This window comes from Salvia miltiorrhiza, chromosome 5 (assembly GCF_028751815.1).
Source record: "Salvia miltiorrhiza cultivar Shanhuang (shh) chromosome 5, IMPLAD_Smil_shh, whole genome shotgun sequence".
Classification (NCBI taxonomy): Eukaryota; Viridiplantae; Streptophyta; class Magnoliopsida; order Lamiales; family Lamiaceae; genus Salvia; species Salvia miltiorrhiza.
The window spans coordinates 15691200-15709301 of record NC_080391.1 but is presented as its reverse complement, the minus strand read 5'-3'; the positions used below and the strand labels follow the sequence as shown (position 1 = coordinate 15709301).

Below are 18102 nucleotides of genomic sequence, written 5' to 3'. Positions count from 1 at the left end.
AAGTCACGATTTTTTTCATCAAACTGCGTGTAGCGAAGTGGATATGCTCACCAAAAAAGAAATACGTGAATTCCTTGTTTTGGGAATCTCTGTGTGCCCCATTTTCTTTTCCTTTTCCACAATCTATATAGTATATCGCAAGAAATTTCTTCTGGAGGAATAGTTTATTCCACACGTCAGAATTAAATCTCTAACGGCGACGGACCATGAATTTTACCTAACATATTTCATTACTTATTTCAATGGTTTGTTAGGTCAAATGTATGAGAATTTCCCAACTTTTTTCTTTACTATCATTTTCAACCAAATGGGGTAGCCGACTAGGGCCAAAGAAATATGTCAAGCTGTAATTATAAGCTATAATCACTTAGTAAAGAAGTAAATTGTTTTTTAATTTCATTCTAATGTCCAAAATCACTGTCCCTGTCAAAATGCAATACTCCAACCATAGCATACAAAATCTGCAGGTTTTGTTTTTCAAAAAATAATACTAATAATAATACGAAATTAGGTATAATTTCACAAAAAAATGAACAATACTAAACTCATTCTCGCTCTAAAGTTAATCAGACATGTTACATCACTAGCGACTGCAAGTATTCATCTCTACATGAGAGAAAGTTAGCAAGCCGGTGAAACCGCGGTGGTCGTAGTGTGGGTGGAGGAAGAGGTGGCTGGTGAGCACGACTGAGCGCCGCCTTTACTATAGCTGCAGCCGTCGTTAGATTGCGATGATGGCTTGATGTGTTGCCTTCTTTTAGGCGACGACGGTGGTTCTTGGAAGGGTGGCGGTGGTGCAGAAAAGGTGACACCATCAGGCGCCTCCGGCGATGCGGTGGTTGTGGCCACCGAAGCATAATCTGGCGGCATCCACAACCCTCCAACCACCACAAACTGAGGTGTTTGTGCATTGTTGTTCTGAGTTGAGGAGCTTGGCCTTCTCGTGTGCAATCGATATTTCTGCAGCACATAATTAATAATAGTAATAATAATAATTAGATCATATATCTACAAACTAAAATTAATAGATAAAATATTATAAAATTAATAATCATCAAAGAGATTTTACTATATTAAACTCTGATTAATATCTTGTCAATTGTCACGGGGTCGTGAAAATCTTATCTGATATGGTCTACGAAGTTAGGATAAAATTAGTCCAATTTTCATTATTAAGCTAGTCTGAAATATTGGAAGTGATTTGTTATTTAATAGAATTAATTTATTATTGTGGTGCTCTCTTTCAGATCTTATTTTCTAAGATAAGATTCTTCTCTGTATTGAATATACAGCTTAGATTTTACAGGACGATGAAGAAATTAAACAAAGGCAATGTAATTATGACAAATTAATGTTCTTTGTGTCATAAATGTTGAAAACAGTATACATTTGTGAATTGAACGACGTAGTATATTAAATAGGAAAGCAAGTGGAAATATCGGTTGCCGTGGTAGATAAATAGGGAATCAAATTAAAAGATGCCATATTCCCCCAAACATGACCAAACAAACAAAAAAAAAAATCAGAAAACAAAGAGATATCATAGCTATACGACTATACCATCAATTGTAATGTACGATATATATCAATTGTAACGTACTATATATACTTCTCCTCGGATTAAAAAGATTATCTTGAAAAAATTCCAAAAAAAAAAAAATTAAAAATCTGTAATTAAAGTATATGAACACAAACCTGTAAATGACTCTTAACTTCATCATTTGTGAGCCCATCAACCTTCATCAATTCCCTAATTTGTTTGGGTGTGGCTACTGTAAAATCCCCCAAAACATAAAAACCATCGAGCACGAACTGAATTAAAAATTGCAAGAAATAAAAAGAAGTAGCAGAAAATTTTGTTATGTTAATTAAAGAGTTGGAACATACCATGTGAGCCGCCAAGCTGTTGCAGTGCTTGCAAGAATCTCCTATGCAGCTCCGGCGACCAACATCTCCTTGCCTTTCTGTGCGACTCCTTCTTATTTCCACCACCATTCTCCGCCGTGGAACTGGTGGATGCCGGCGCCGGCGCAGCCACACCTCTCTCTTTCTTCAAGGCACCGCCGCCATCTGTCTTCACCTCCGACACAGCAAATTTTGTAGCTGAATCCTGCAAAATCAATCAAAGATCAAAGTCTTACCCAGATTCACGTAGCAAATTAACTGCATGTAATTCTCAGCAAAATCACCTCTTTAGAAGGTGGATCTGGGGTTTGATTCCATAGCTGTACGGATCTAAGCCAGTCCGATTTCTTACAAATTTTCGCATCGTTATTAGAATCACTAGTTTGATTGATCTTGGATTTGTTGGACTCGTGTTCTTCACCATCGGAATCCGGAGAAGCCCTTTTGATAGGCATAAACTCCTCAAAAACCGGCACGTGGTTAGATGTCTGCTCCGAACACTCGGATTGCCCATGTAAATTGTGATCCGTTGTTGTTCCTGATAGCTGCTGTCTGCATGTCTCAATTGCTGCAATTTGTCCGATTTCAAAATATATATCTTTTAAATAAATAAATGGTATTCCCATTAGGAAATAAATATATACCTTGTGTGACGAGGTCGAGGCAGAGAGGGAGTTCGCGTTGGAAAACTTGAATCTTGCAACGCTCTTCCTCTAACCCCTTGATATAATCATGGCATCGCTGCATATTCTCCGAGAAATCACTGTGATTATTATGGTCTTTAATCACCATTTTCTTTTGATTACCTCTAGATTTTATTCTCCACACCTTTTTTCTTGTAATATATATATATATTCTCGATCGACTTTGAGCTAAGTTTAGAAATGGGATTGGGAGCAGATTAATACATTGGGCGAGAGATCCGAAGGAAATTAGGGAATAAAGGATCCGAGCAGAATCAAGAAATAGAATAAATTAAAACTTGGTTCACAAGGAATTATATTAGTAGACAGGATAAGATAAGCGAGACTGATATAATTAAAATTGTGTTAGCTTAGAGTGAGAAGCAAGAAAGAGATTGGATGAAAATCTATTCTCGTCAAATATAAAGGTGAGGGGAGGGTGCGTGAGAGAGTCGAGGTCGGGGCGTCGCGTATGGACGAATCTTAGAGAGAGAAAGAGGTGAGTGGTGGGGGAGTTCTGAATATTCTGCTTCTGTGGGCTGGCATTTTAGATAAGATCAACGACTCTCTCTCTACCCGCACCAATTTGGCTGAGTTGCGTTATCACCAAAACTCTATTCTTCTGCTTCGGTACAGCGCCAACCAACTGCATACAAACTATACTAGAAGAGTCTATGCAAGTGTCTGCTTCAACTCTACATATTAACTTCTTAATTTTATTGTATGATGATGAGTGCAAATTGCAAATAAATGTTATACAAATATCGTTGTATATCAAAATTTAATACGGAGAGTTCTCATAATAAAAAGTTTTTTCTCCAACCACAACCTTCCATACAAGCTAGCTAGCACGTGTTTCATCTATTAACAAAATGATACTCCTTTCTAACAAGCCAAATCATATATAGATAAAACGTACATCAAAATGCTGCTAGATTTAGATATTCTTTTTGGTCCCAACCTTATCCAAATTTCTGAATGGATTAAAGTGAAATAATCTAGTTGGTGGAAAGATAGATGTACACACATTGTCCGTTACGTATATATCAAGAACTAAGAATTTATATGAATTCATAGACACTGATAATAGTTTGAGATCAAAAGATGTCGCTTAGAGTTACATGTGAATTTATCCTCAAATGTTGTATGAAATGAACGAACTGTGCGTTCCTACATGTTTATTTTATTTTTATGGGATAGATAAAAGTATTTGTAAACCACAAAAAAGTTCTGCAAAGAAGCCTCAAATATATCGTCTTAATACAGTAGAAATTAAAACATTGATAATTCAAAAAAAAATATCAGCAGTTAGCTTGTATTTTTCAAGATCAATTCTGCAGTTTACAATTATGTATTCACTATCCTTGCGTAAATACAACCGAGGAATCTCCAGTGGAAGCTTTAACACGCGCCTAATCTGCCGCGTGGGATTAGGTGATAGATGGCATTTTGAAAAAAGCTAGATTGGCCTTTCGTCGTCTCGAAAGGCCAGGCACGCCCCACGCTCTTCATTTGGCGTTTGTTGCACGGACGAATGGTAATGTTACATACTATTTTTTCTTTTTCAAAGCGATGTGTGTTGAGTAGGTTGGCAGTCCTGATCAGGTGCGGTCGAGGGCACCTCCAACGGGGCTTGGACTCGTTGGTGCTCTAGTAAGCCCCGCCCCAATCGTGAACCGGGAAACTCGACGTCAGTCGGGCTCTTAGGATTTGTGTGTTGGCCCGGGTGACATGTATATACTCGTTTCCTCAGCCAAAAATAGTTATCTTACCTATTTTTTTTGTCCGTCAAAAAGAGTCTTATTTAATTTTTTGAACTATCATATCACTTTTTTTTTCGTATATTTAACTATAAATTATATTTTTATCTCATTTTCAAACTAATAATGTACATTTATTTTATTTTTTTGTACTAACATCCCTATAAATTGTACCTTTATTCTACTTACAATAATCATAACAACTTCATTAAAATTTGTGTCGACCCTCAAACGGGACTAAATTTCGTCAACGGAGAGAGTAATACTTTATAAAATAATAAAAATTTTATTTTAAAAAAAAATTTATTTAAATTTTTCAATTTTAGTTTTAGTTTATTAAATGTAATTTCTCTTTTTATAATGTACTACACATTGTGGAGAAGCATACACCTTTTTTTATATATAAAATTCAATGCAAAATTAAATTAATGTAGTTTCTCTTTTTATAGTGCTCTCCATATTGTAGAGAAGCCTACACTTTTTGATGTGGAATTTTAATATAAAATTAAATTAATGTAGTTTCTGTTTTTATGGTGCATTTTATATTGTAGAGAAGCTACAGTTTTGACATAGGATTCAAAGTGTATTTTTCTAAATAGGTTTAATTGTATTTTTTTTTCTATTTTAAGTATTGTTATCTTTGAATTTAATTTTAATAATTTTTTTATTTTAAATTTTGTTATTTATTTTAATATTAAATATATTTATTTTGAAGAAAATAAAAATAAAATTTATAGAGCCCGATTATAGAATCCCCACCTTAAAAGAAAATTTTTATGATGAGTCACACCAAACTAGTGCTAGTTAATGAAAGTTCATTCGGAAACAAAAAAAGTAAAGTCAAAATCATTTGGGGTATTCTCTCAATTTCAATAACATGTGAGGATCACTTCTATAGTAGATCCTCCAAAGAAGCAATCGACCGTAGATGCCCTTAAACCCTTATTACTAGGAGTGTAATTTGCAGCTAATGTTAGAAATATTCATATATCCTGTCAATATCTTTTCAATTCGGTATATTTTTATTTAAGGGAGGAAAGACATTTTTTTTAAGGTTAGTATTTTTTTTATCAATAATGATGTTTGGACACTAGGTGTGCAATACACCTCCAAAAAATCGCCGGTTTTCCTACTAGTCCAAATGGGCCGGTTTTTAATGATTTATTGATTTACTAATTTATCCTTTATTAGATATATTGTTTTATTATTATTATTATTTTTTTTTTCTGTGTTATGATTTTTGAAATTTATGGTTTTTTTGTTTCCTAATTTTTCGGTTTTTTGTTTCCTTATATTTTCCAACTTTTTTAAAAAAATTAATATTATTTATTTTTATTGATGATTAAATTATTTATTTATATTCTAAAATTGTGTTTTATTTTGTTTCCACTAATTTTATGATTCTCTTTAAAAAAAATTCTTTTTTTTTGTTTCCACATATTATTTTTTTATTGTTTCGAAAATATTTTTTTTCTGAATTTTTTGTATTTTTCGAAAATTATATATATATTTTTTTATTTGTTTCCACTAATTTGGATATTCTCCTAAAAATAATCCAAGATTTGTTTCCACAAATTTAGAAATTCTCCTAAAATAATCTTCGATGTGTTTCCACTAATTTAGATATTATCCTAAAATAATCCTTGATTTGTTTCCACTAATTTAGAGATTTTTATTCTCCAATAAATAATCTTTGATTTGATTCCACTAATTTAGAGATTCTTATAAAATAATCCTAGATTTATTTCGACATTTATTTTATTTTTCGATTTTTATTTTTTATTTTGCGAATTATATGTTAATTTTATTTATTTCTACTAATTTAGAGATTCCTTTCAAAGTATTCCTAGATTTGTTTTCATTTTTATATATTTTTTCAAATATTTAATAAAAAAATTCGAAGATGATTTTAAAAAAAAGCGAAATACAAGAAAAAAGGTGCTTGGTGGATTTAAACCTGAGACACTAATAATATGTGAGTTATACTTTGCCACCTTGTCCGGTAGTGGCAACCGCATTAGTGAAGCGTTAGAAAGAAAAATAAAATTAATCATATGATGGGGCATCGATTGAAAAAATAAATAACATATACTTGGATTAAATGTATTATAAATAACAATATGAAATAAATTTTAATTAATTAATTAAAATAAATTAGTGAAGTTCAAAAAAAAATTGTGAATACAATGTAATTTTGGTTGGAAAACTATATAACATATACTTTAAGAGAATGTATTATAATATTTTATTGAAGTCGAAATAATTAAACTCAACGTTCATCAAGTTTAATTACATAATTGAAATAAATTAGTGAAGTTGAAAGCAAAAATACAATATAATCAATCCTACGTAGAGATTTTACTCGAAAAAATATATAACATATACTTTATTAAAAGCGATATGATAATAAGAAAATGAACTACTATAGTGTGAGTAACGAAACAGAATATTTTCAACTGAATCACGCGATAAGATTTTGCTCGAAAAATAATATTACATATACTTTATTGTAATATGTTATAATAAAGTATTGTATTATATTACATGTTATATGGTTCTCCGAGCAAAATGCCATCGTATGATTCATTTTTTTTTTCAAATTCACTAATTTATTTCAATTAATTAATTCATCTCTATTTCATTGAGTATAATTATTTCTTATTATTATTAAAATGCGGTTTTATATAAAAGGAAAAGAAAAAAAGATCTCATGAAAGCACAAAAACGCAGACTAGGAGATCGGGACTCAAAAAAGAGATCAAGAAAACAAAGGAAAAGAACTCACAAGCCAGAAAGGCTTCAACACCCTAAACACACAACCAACTAGTAAAAAGGAAAATCCATATTTATGTCTTATTATTATATCGCGTTTAATACTATATTATAATTCATTGTATTCAAGTATATGTTATATAGATTCCGAGTTCATGCTCGCCGACATATTTTGTTTTTAGTTTTAGACGAAACAATAGCAAAAACGAATTCCTCTCCTTTCCGGGCCGCCGCTTCGCCGCCACCGTCGCGTCCTTTCCAGGTTGACCGAGAGAGCAGCCTGAGATTCCAGTCATCGTGCCGCCGCAGCCACACCTCCGAGCAGCAGCAGATTTCTCCTACTGAGACCTGGACCTGGACGGAGCCGCAAGAGAAGATTCACCGCGCCGTTCGCCGACCGCTTCTCGCTCGGAGCCACCACCACATCCTTCCGTCGGCAGCAGCTAAGATGTGATGGAAGAACGCCGTCTGCAGCCTCCAGATCTTGGCGCTGCAGATCCAGATCTGCCCGATCTGCCCGATCCAGATCTTGGCGCTCCCGATCAAGATCGAAGGAGATCTGCCCGATCCAGATCTTCACTCGCCACACCGCAGCAGCTCTCCAGCCGCACAGTTGCCGCCGGCTGTCAATCGAGTCCGCCGGTGATGGACTTGAGTTCGCCGGCTTTCAATCGTGAAAAGGGGGGCCTCAACCTTCCCCCGGTATCATCTAACTTTGACGGGTTTCGATCGAAATCCCCTGTTATGTATCGGCAACCGCCCCTCTCTTCCGGCGCAGTGGCAGTGGCTGCTGGGCAGCAATCGACGCCTCATGCTGATACAGAAAAGCCTTATGGAGGATTAAATGACTCAGAACAGGTTATCCCGTCGTCCAGCGAACCTATCTCTTATGCCGCGAAAGTTCGGCCTACCATGATCAAGAAGCCGGATTTTCCTGCTTATGGTCTTCGTACCCTTCATTCGAGACGTGAGGGGGAGGTCGTTACTCTATCGATCCCGAAATCAGAGTATCAACAACGTCTTGATGAATTCCAGTTTGCTTTGATCGGGAGGATGATCCTTCGCAAAGGCGACAAGCCGCGTACATTCGCGGATATTACGCTAGAGTTGCAGCGTATCTGGCAGTGCTCGGATTGCCAATTCATTCCTATGGCTAAGGGTTTCTTTACTATCAAATTCAAGACGCTGGAAGCAAAAAAGAAGGCAAAAGGAAATGCGGTCCTCCAGCTTTCAACGGGTCACATACGTCTTCGAGAATGGTGCCGATACTTTGATCCTTATAAAGAAACCTCATCTCTTGCGCAAGTGTGGGTAAGGGTGTATTATCTCCCGGTGGAATTATGGACTCCAGTTATCATTGCTAATATTGGTCGAGCCCTAGGACATCCGTTGCGTATTGACAACGTTTCTGCTAATGGCCAAGTGGGGCACTTCGCCAGGGTCCTTGTGGAAATCAATATGGCGCTGCCCCTTCTCAATTCAATGTACATCGATGATGGTAATAATTCTTTCTACATTGAATTTGGTTTCGAATCTTTGCCGTTGTTCTGTTCTCGTTGTAAAATCACTGGTCATTCCACGGACAAATGCCGAAGAGCTGCGAAAGCAAAAGGCAAGCAGAAGAATGAGGAAGCGGCTGATCAAGTTGAGGAGAATCATAAAGGAGATGCTAAGGTGGATCCCAAGCCTGCTTGGCAACCTAAGGAACAGGTTTATTACCCTAATGTCAAGGATAGTGATCTTCCGCCGATTGGATTGGAAAACCGTTACGGCGTGTTTCATAAAGATGATGAGAAGGTGGCCGAAACAGATAGTGACAGGGTGGACGAAAACTTTGTTGTTGAACCTCCCGATATGTCTCTAAATGAAATTGGGGAGGTTAGTGCAGAGCGTCTGAATGCGGATGGGGCTGATGATTTTCAGGAGGATCATTGCATCACTAAGCGACATGATTTGTCGGCTGGTAAGGGAGCTACGACTTTCATAGGAGATGAAGACTTCGGGAGTAGCAAAGGTCAGCATGGGGAAGAGGTTGTTACTTCTCCAAATATGCAGTCGGAGGATATTGATGAGTTACAGGTTCAGAAAGCAGCTGCCATGAATACACAACGGGATAAGGACCCTACTCCTGATTTGAATGATAGGACGGAGTCTCAGGGGATCATTCCGGATCAAGAGGATATTGCTAATCGTATTAGCAGGCTTGAGGCGCAGGTTAGTCAAGGGATGGAATTGCTCGTTGAGCAAGTTCCACCTAAGCGTGGACCGGGTCGTCCTAAAAAGGGTATGGAACGTTCGCGCGTGCCACTGAATCCGAATCCGGTTGATTACATAAAAAGTCGTCTAAGAAATGCGGAGGAACAGGGATATAAGCCGAGGGACTTTGTGATTGATCATAGCAACAATAGTGCTATGCATGCTATGAACAATATCGCGCACGGCCGTTGGTCGGATGAAATGGAGTTGGACGACTTTCATTCCAACAAGGATTTTCCTTATTGATTTTGTTGCCAAGTGTTGTCTTTTGACTTAAGCTGTTCTATGCGTTGATGTTTTTGTTTTACGAGCTCTTTTCGAGTCTCGGGCCCTAAGTTTGCTTTCTTGTGCCTTCAAGGGTTTTTTTGTCACGACCGCACTTGCTAAGGATAGCAAATTCGGGGAAACCGCGACTAAGGGAGGGGATTTAGGAGCGGGAGTTAGAAAGGGGCATATTCGGCTTCTTGATGACTCGACTTGTATAAAGAAATCAATCGAAATATCTAGATATCAATGAAGGCCACAAGGGGACCGTACATAATATTATCCCAAAACGGGGTACTCAATGGTTTTAGTACATTATTAAATAATACATATTGTTTGACAAATGACATAATATCTTAACATAATCAGTGTTCGCAGCGGAATAACAATAACTTGAGTATATGTATGAAGACATATACTCCACTCTGAGGTTCTCGTCCTAAATTGACAAAAGCTCCGCTTGCACACTACATCATCGATCACAGCTCAACCTGCACATTTAAAAATACATGCAGGGCTAAGTACAAAAGTACTTAGTGGACACTTGCCGAAATTTACATACATGCATAATATTTTATTGTCAAGCCTTTCAATAGTAGTAATATACGAGGGTTTTCCTTTAAAGACTCGTATTTACCAAACATAATATCATTTCTTTCATCAATAACCCGCGCAGGTATTTTATATCATTAATCACCATATCAGTAACTCGTGCCGAGAGGGAGGCCTCCCTCTACGGACACTATGATCGGCCAACCCGCTAGATGACTCACGATCACAAGGTGTACACTAATTCCGAAGGGATTTGCGGTCCCATCCAGAATCCGAATTCGATTAACATCAGATAGGCAATTAATAATAAAACATAAAGCATTTAGGCATTGACAATATCATTTAAATTCATAAGCATAAAGTCTTAACAATTCTAATATATAATTTTAGTTTATACGTAGAAAGCCTACCTGAAAAGCAGACTCACGGTTTAGCTCTAACTCTGGTGCTTGACCTTTAATCCGAGAAAATAAAATAAGATTCTAATTCTCGAAAAATCTCAATAAATGAGGATGCGTGAAATGATTATGCATGACTCATATTCCTTTAATTAAATTATGAGATGCTCATCCTATTTAAGGAATTAAAGCTCGTCTTATAAGGTCGGATTATTAATCTTTAATAATCTACTCATTTTAAAATAATCTAATTCACTTACTAATTAATAATTAGTAAGTCTTAAAATCTTCTCTAATTAAATTTAATAGAATAATTATGAAAACCCAATTAAAATAAAATAATCAAGGCCCAAAAGGAATTTAATTCGAGCCCAAAAGAACAAATTCGAAGCCCAGTGCATTAATAATATTAGGCCCAACATCAATTAAATTCTAGAGCCCAACAAATGAGGCCCAAAATAATAAATTCATGAAGCCCAATAAGTGAGCCCATCCTCACCCTTAAAAATAATTAGTAAATTTAAATATTAATCACTAATTAAAATAATTAGGATTAATGAAGAGGCCTAAAATAATAATTCTTATTGGGTTAAATAAATAAATTTCATTGGACTTAATCAATTAAATCGTAGGAGCCCAAGTAATATAAATTCGAGACCCATTATTAATAAATAATAGGAGTCCAAGTAATAATTAATGTGGACTGGAAAGAATTAATCTTAGTCCAATAGACACTTTAATCGGCCCAAATGACGAATTAACAGCTGGGCTGAACTAAACAAATCTGAAATAGGCCCAATAGAATTAAATAAATTCCAGCCCAAGAACATTAAATAAATTCGGCCCAGATAGAAATAAAAAGATGGCCCAATGAATTAATCCCCATAAGTCTTCACTCTCGGTTCTCTCACTACCGACAATTCTCCTCTCTCTCTCTAAATTATCGGTTCTCTCCCTTTTTTTTTTATTAAAGCAGAATACTACCTCTCTCTCTCAATTATCGGTTCTCCCTTTTTTTTTATTAAAGCAGAACACTCTCTTTCTCTCTCAATTTTCGGTTCTCTCCCTTTTTTTTTTTTAAACATAACACTCTCTCTCTCTCTCAATTATCAAGATTAAAACTCTCTCTAAATTCTCTCTCTCAGCTCGATCATTTCTCTCTCACTGCTCATCATCTCTCTCTCTCGCTCGATCCAGCCGTTCACTCGGCCTCCTGCTGCCGCCCCGGACGGCACGCCGCCGCCGGAGGCCGGCGGCTCTGCCTCCCCCTCCCGTCTCCTCAACCTCTCTCCCTCTTCCCTCAGGTCTTGTCTCCCTCTCGCTCCCCGTCGATCTCTCTCTTCACCGCACCCAGCTGCGGTCGCTCCGACGACCTTTGCCGACTACCAGATCTGGCGTCCTCTTCCTTTTTCGGCCGGCAGAAACGGCCGCCGCCTGGAGTTGTTGCTTCTTCGCCTGAGGTCGACGGATCTGGCCTTCAGCCGTTCGTCTCGCTCGGAGTTCCCGCCGCCGTTGGCTTGCCCGGAGTCGCCGCCGACTGCAGCTGCTTCGCCGGAGTCGCGGCCTGGTGTTGCTGCAGGCTCGTCCGGTGGTCAGTGGCTCGCTGGAGGAGCGCCGCCGCCGGCCGCTGCTGTTGGCAGCAAGAGCCCGGCAGCCGCCTCTCCCGGAGCCGCCGTCGCCGTGAGTCGCAGAGCTCCGACAATCCACCATCCTTTCTCTCTCGTTTTATCACTCACGATAGGTTCGTAAATTTGAATAATTTTCAGAAAACTCAACTTTGTATAAAGACTTGATTTTGGAATGAAAACTTGGTTTTCTGTATTATTATTTTCCTAGTGGTGAAAGAGTGCAGCCTGTTCTTGCTTTGCATAAGAGTTATTGGTGTTTGCAATATAAAGAGTGTAACTTTGCTAAGTTCATTATGCCTACAATGGTTTTCTATCATTGTGAAACTGATCATGTTTTGGTATGAATGCTTTACTGGAATGGATATTTGAGATAGAATCAATACCTTGAATGTTTGTGTTGGTTGTTGAATGAACTGCTCGTTGGTGTTGAATGAAGCAAGAATTAACTGATACTTGAAAATTTCTTTGGCAGAGAATGATGAAAACGTTTAAGTGTGGAATGGGTATGAGATGAGGATTAATAGCTGCTGAAATCTGAAACCAAATGAAGGTGTTCGGGTGTGAAAATTTTGCAAATATGCTGCTGGAGCTGGAGTCAAAGAAGAATATTACACAGGCGTGGAGCTGGAGTCAAAAAAATGTCCAGAATAGATGGCTGAGCATGCGCTTAAGGGATAGCTGCAGATTTCTTTCACACACATACACTATTCCTTTTTTTTTTTAAGTGTTGGTAGATAGATAGAAAAATAGGGGTTTGTAAAGTGAAGTATAAACAGAAGCAATAATTCTTGTCTTGGAAATTCTATATCTGTAATATTGTATTGCATTTTTTTTTTTAAATAAGATCCAACTACCGGGTTTTGTTAATATCGCGTGTTTATGAAACTACTCGATATCTGCTTCCTTTCTTAGCTAGAATAAATTCTAAATTAAATCCGTAGATTTAATTCTTCATAAACCGGAATAAATCACGACTCAAGAAATAATAATAGAAAAATAATTCTATTGTGATTAATAAATAACATGACTTAACTAAGTCAGTTATGAATCTGAAATAAATAATTATTGGCTTACTCAATAATTCTCATCGCGGTTTTATTTACGCGAAGCTACTGACTTGGTAATAAAATAATAATCCTGCTTAATTAGAATATAATCCAGTGTCATAAGTTGAATTTAAATAATAAATAATTACTGGGTTTAAATATAATAAAAGAGCGGGTTGTTACATACTACCCCTCTTAACAAAAATTTCGTCCCGAAATTTGCATACCTATGTGAAAAGTTCTGGGTATTTTTCTTTCATCTGGTCTTCAAGTTCCCACATTGCTTCTTCCGGTCCATGGTGTTTCCACAGTATTTTGACTGACGCGATCGATTTATTCCTCAACTCTTGCACCTTTCGGTCCAAAATGGCTTCAGGTTTTTCTTCGTACGTCAAGTCTGGGTTAAGAATCATTTCATCTTGGTGAATCACGTGTTTGGGGTCAAACACGTACCGTCTCAGCTGTGACACGTGGAACACATTGTGGACGTTTCCAAAGCTAGGTGGCAGTGCCAACCTATACGCTACGGGACCTATTCTTTCAAGGATCTCATAAGGTCCTACAAAACGAGGTCTCAACTTACCCTTAACACCGAATCTAACGATCCCTTTCGAGGGTGATATTTTAAGGAAAACCTTGTCTCCAATCTTAAATTGTAGTTCAGTTCGTCGGGTATCAGCATAAGACTTCTGTCTGTCCTGGGCCTCTTTAATTCTTGCTCTAATCTGGCGGATGGTCTCGATCATCTCGCTTACTGCATCTGGCCCAAGGATTTTTCTTTCACCCACCTCATCCCAGTAGAGTGGTGATCTACACTTCCTTCCATACAGCGCCTCATAATGTCACAGCCCACTATCCCAATGACGGGTTAACCGGGGTTATGACTTGGGGTGAACAATAAGAAACGGAAATTAAAGGGGATTTACTAAGTACCCAACATTAATAACAAACTAGTGGTATATATATATAACCACTTGGGTAATTCACAAACGAGTCTGCCATAACGACTAGACCCCAACTGAAAGTTAATTAAAATGAAGTAGTAATAAGTTCAAGTAGAAATGATAAATAAGTCAGAGTGTTTGCAGCGGAAAAACGTGTGAGTTATGCATATGGAGATGCATACTCAAGGTTTCATTACATAAACATCAAAAGGGAAATCCGCTCAACACCGATCCATTCCATCGCCTGCTCAACCTGCACATTTAGAAATACATGCAGGGCTGAGTATAAAAATACTCAGTGACATAAGCCGAAAATACAACATGCATACATATATAAATTGAACTGCCAACAGTAACACACAGGGGTTTTCTTGAATGACCTGCGCTTACTAAAACATTTCATTCATTTTCATAAAGGTGGATGCGCATCCCATTTTCAGTCTATATGATCCATATCTGTCCTTTCTGTCACGCGCCGGGAAGGAGGCCTCCTTACCACGGACGCCAAGACCGGTCGCAAGCGACTCGCGGTCTCCATGAGTGTACACGTTAACCCTAGCTAGCGACCTTTGTCTAGCATAGGATCCCAATTGGATTTCCTTTAAAGTTGGCGAACCAACACAGATAGGATACATATAAAAACATAAACATTTTGGCAGTCAATCATTTCATAAACATTTCATTTTCATAACATTTTCATTTTCATAAAGGGCATTGAACATATAAGCATTTTATAAGAACTGAATAAATAGTCAAAACATATCATGCATATATATTCGCATATGAGGCCTACGTCACGCAGGGGATCTCTATATACGTAATAATAAAATAATGCCCACCTCAATTGTTCTTAAAGCTGGCGTGGAGTCGTTTCTTCTTCGGCTTCACTTTCTGTCGCCCGGACCTTCATTGATGAAGAGTCGATAAGTTCGTGAAGAAATTGTCATAAGACAAAGTCTAATTCTACGTGCCTAGGGTATCTTTCAATGTTTTAGGGTTCTAGCATCCATAATTCGTTACATTAAAGACAGTCAAAAATCAATCATACCTCGTCTAATCTCATTCAAACACATAGGCAACACAAACACATAAGGCACATAAGAATCACAATCAAACATCATCAAAACATGCTCTGTTTTTACACTGACTCAACTTCAAAATTTAATCTGTTCTGACTCCGACATCTCCTGGACTCGAGACTCATACCAAAAGAAAGAGCTTCGAGTCTAGTTTCATATAAAAAAAGTAGAGTCGAAAACTCCAAGTGGTTTGAGAGATATGACGTTTTTACCACGATCTACCATGTTCGGCAGTTTTGAACAATCGAAAACTTGGATTCTTGAAAAATAGTAAACGTTGTCAAACTGGGCTCAACTTTGGTGGATATCTAGCTAACACAATAAGGTTAATACCATAAAAATTTGGAAATCTAGATCACACAAGAAGCTACTGAAATGAATGACTCTTTCCTCTGTTCTCTGAAATTCTCGGTAGTAATGTGCAGTTTAGGTTTTGCATTTTAAAGAAGTATCAAACGAAGTTGGAATGGCTTGAAATTTTACCAGGGTACTCAAGACTCATGTAGGGACTTGCTATAAAATTTTCAAAGCTATTAGACATCGACAAACCGTCGATCACAGTAGGTCAGTAGGCCTACGAAATTCATATTTATAAGTCCTTAAAAAAATAATTTATATAAATCAAGAAATAAGAGTTTAATCCCAAAAATATTCATTAAAAGTCCATCATAATTTAAATAAAAGAACGGACCTCATTTTAAATAAATAGTCCCAAATTCGTTACGCACATATACTAAATCTTTCATGAAACATCCTTTAAAATAAACTTTGATACATAGAAAATAATTCAACAACTTGAGCTCTTAAGAGGTTGTTTTGCAACAGACATCAAATCTGCCTCGGATCTCCAAATGAGGCTCCAAAAGACATTCTGGAAACTAGACATTTCAAGGATCATTCTCCAATTTGAATCGAATGAAAAAAAATTCAAACGAGCAAGATATGCCCTCTCAAAGATGGGTATTTAACAAGCAAAAATCTGAAAATTTCAGATTTCCAGATTACAACCAAGTCAGTGGGCTTTCTTTAAAAATTCATATCCCCCTTTACAAAACTCCACTGGGAACCCCAAGGGTCAATCTGGAAACTAGGGAGAGATCATAACACTCTACAGTTGGATTTACTCCAAGAACATTCATGGTTTAGAAGATATGACTGTCTAAAGTTCAGTGCACAAAAAGAGTTCAAGTTTGGCAGATTTAGAACATAAATCGGAAAAACCACTTTAGGCTCCACCAAAAATTCTAAACCTGAACAAGTAAGTTCCCAACATGTCAGTGAATATTCAGTAGAAAGATAGGCTTGAGAATCAAAGATTTAAGTCCGCCTTTTCCACCTCAAAGTCGTAGGTTTGTAAAATCTACTGGATGGTACAAGGAATAAGAACTAGATTTCAAGAATTTATACCGGTTGTTTCCCTTACTCAAAAATGGTGAGACCGATGTCAAAAGAAAGATACGGAAGTCTAGAGTGACATATTAAAGTTTCAAAGGTTTTCACCGATTGAAACTTTACTTATGGCCTCCCAAAGATTGTTTACCAAAAATGTATTCCAGATGGGCAGTGATGTTTACAAATTCATAAATAAATCATAAGAGCTCCAAACCTTCTGAAATTTTACCAAAGTATAGAAAACATATGAAAGATGATACACAATTAATTTGGGAATTTTTGGGAACCGTTTGGATGGCTGGAATCGCCTTGCAAAACACTGCCGAGCAGTGTGCTTATGGCAGATTCGCTGCCTTACCTCATGCACGGTTTTTCACCCAATAAACTCTACCAAAATAATCATCCAAAATCATAAAACATATCCTCACATAATATAGCACACAAATGTGTAAAAATCCATGGCCATAAAGCATTTTCAGTTGAGAAAAAGCAAAAAAAAACTCACCCTCGAAGCACAACCTTCACTCTATAGTTTTCCCACACTCTCCCTTGCTTTGCTACTTCTCTTGGGGCTTCAAAGGCTTCTATGGAGTGTGATAATGGTGGGAGAAAAGTTGTGAGAGTGGGAGAAAGAATGTAGTGGTGGGGGAAAAGGAGTAGTGTGGTGGAGAGGTAGGAGTAGTGGTAGGGAAAAAGATTAGTGGTAGGGAAAAGAAAATATTAGTGATGGTAGGGAAAAAGATTAGTGGTAGGGAAAAGAAAATATTAGTGGAGGATAATGGGGTGTTACATTAAGTAAATATAAAAATGTGGTGTAGTAATAACCCATGTGTAAGAAAAAAAATATATGTAAGACTAATCATCAATTAATAAAATGCTAGAGCATAAAACTCTTGTGATCAAAATTAGAATAAATAGCACTAACATTAGTGCACTCTCTCAATTTATAAATACATCATAGGAAAATAATTTGAGAAAAATATTGATGGAAAATTTTTATAACTCATCATTCCTAAATTTCTCGGTAAAAATAAATAAATACATAATTTTTTTTTTTCGATTTGAAAACTCAAAATAAATCTTTGAGCTCCATCATTCTCTTAATGGACTCAAAATATATTTTGAGTGCATCATCCGTTGAAATAAAAATAAATTATCACGTTTGTAATCATCAAATTCACATAAGTCCGTATTTTATTAATGGATGCTGAACCCTAATTACCATAAGAAATCCTTAAATCAATAATTAAAAGTCTATAATCCTTAATAAAAAGTCGGGGCATTACATACTATCCCCCTTAACATAAATTTCGTCCCGAAATTTGTACCTCAGAAAATAACTCTGAGTACTTCACTTTCCTGTTAGACGGTAGTCTATTATTGACCATGATATATTCATAGGTCCCTTACTATCGGTATTGAC

The 18102-nt window shown here is 36.8% G+C and overlaps 1 protein-coding gene and 1 long non-coding RNA gene across 2 annotated transcripts; both read right to left on the bottom strand.

Annotated features, from left to right (window-relative positions):
- Positions 1-468: 468 nt before the first annotated feature.
- LOC130986345 (transcription factor HHO3-like) lies at positions 469-3450 on the bottom strand. The gene is made up of 5 exons (XM_057909738.1): positions 2550-3450; positions 2190-2473; positions 1888-2110; positions 1696-1772; positions 469-960 (listed from the first exon to the last, which is right to left on the bottom strand). Exons 1-5 carry the CDS (start codon positions 2695-2697, stop codon positions 622-624), a joined length of 1071 nt encoding a protein of 356 aa, XP_057765721.1. The 5' UTR covers positions 2698-3450; the 3' UTR covers positions 469-621.
- A 10753-nt stretch (positions 3451-14203) lies between these two features.
- Positions 14204-17671, bottom strand: LOC130986389 (uncharacterized). The gene is made up of 3 exons (XR_009089252.1): positions 17185-17671; positions 15048-15112; positions 14204-14461 (listed from the first exon to the last, which is right to left on the bottom strand). It is a non-coding gene; the product is annotated as an uncharacterized LOC130986389 (long non-coding RNA).
- Between the last annotated feature and the right edge of the window lie 431 nt (positions 17672-18102).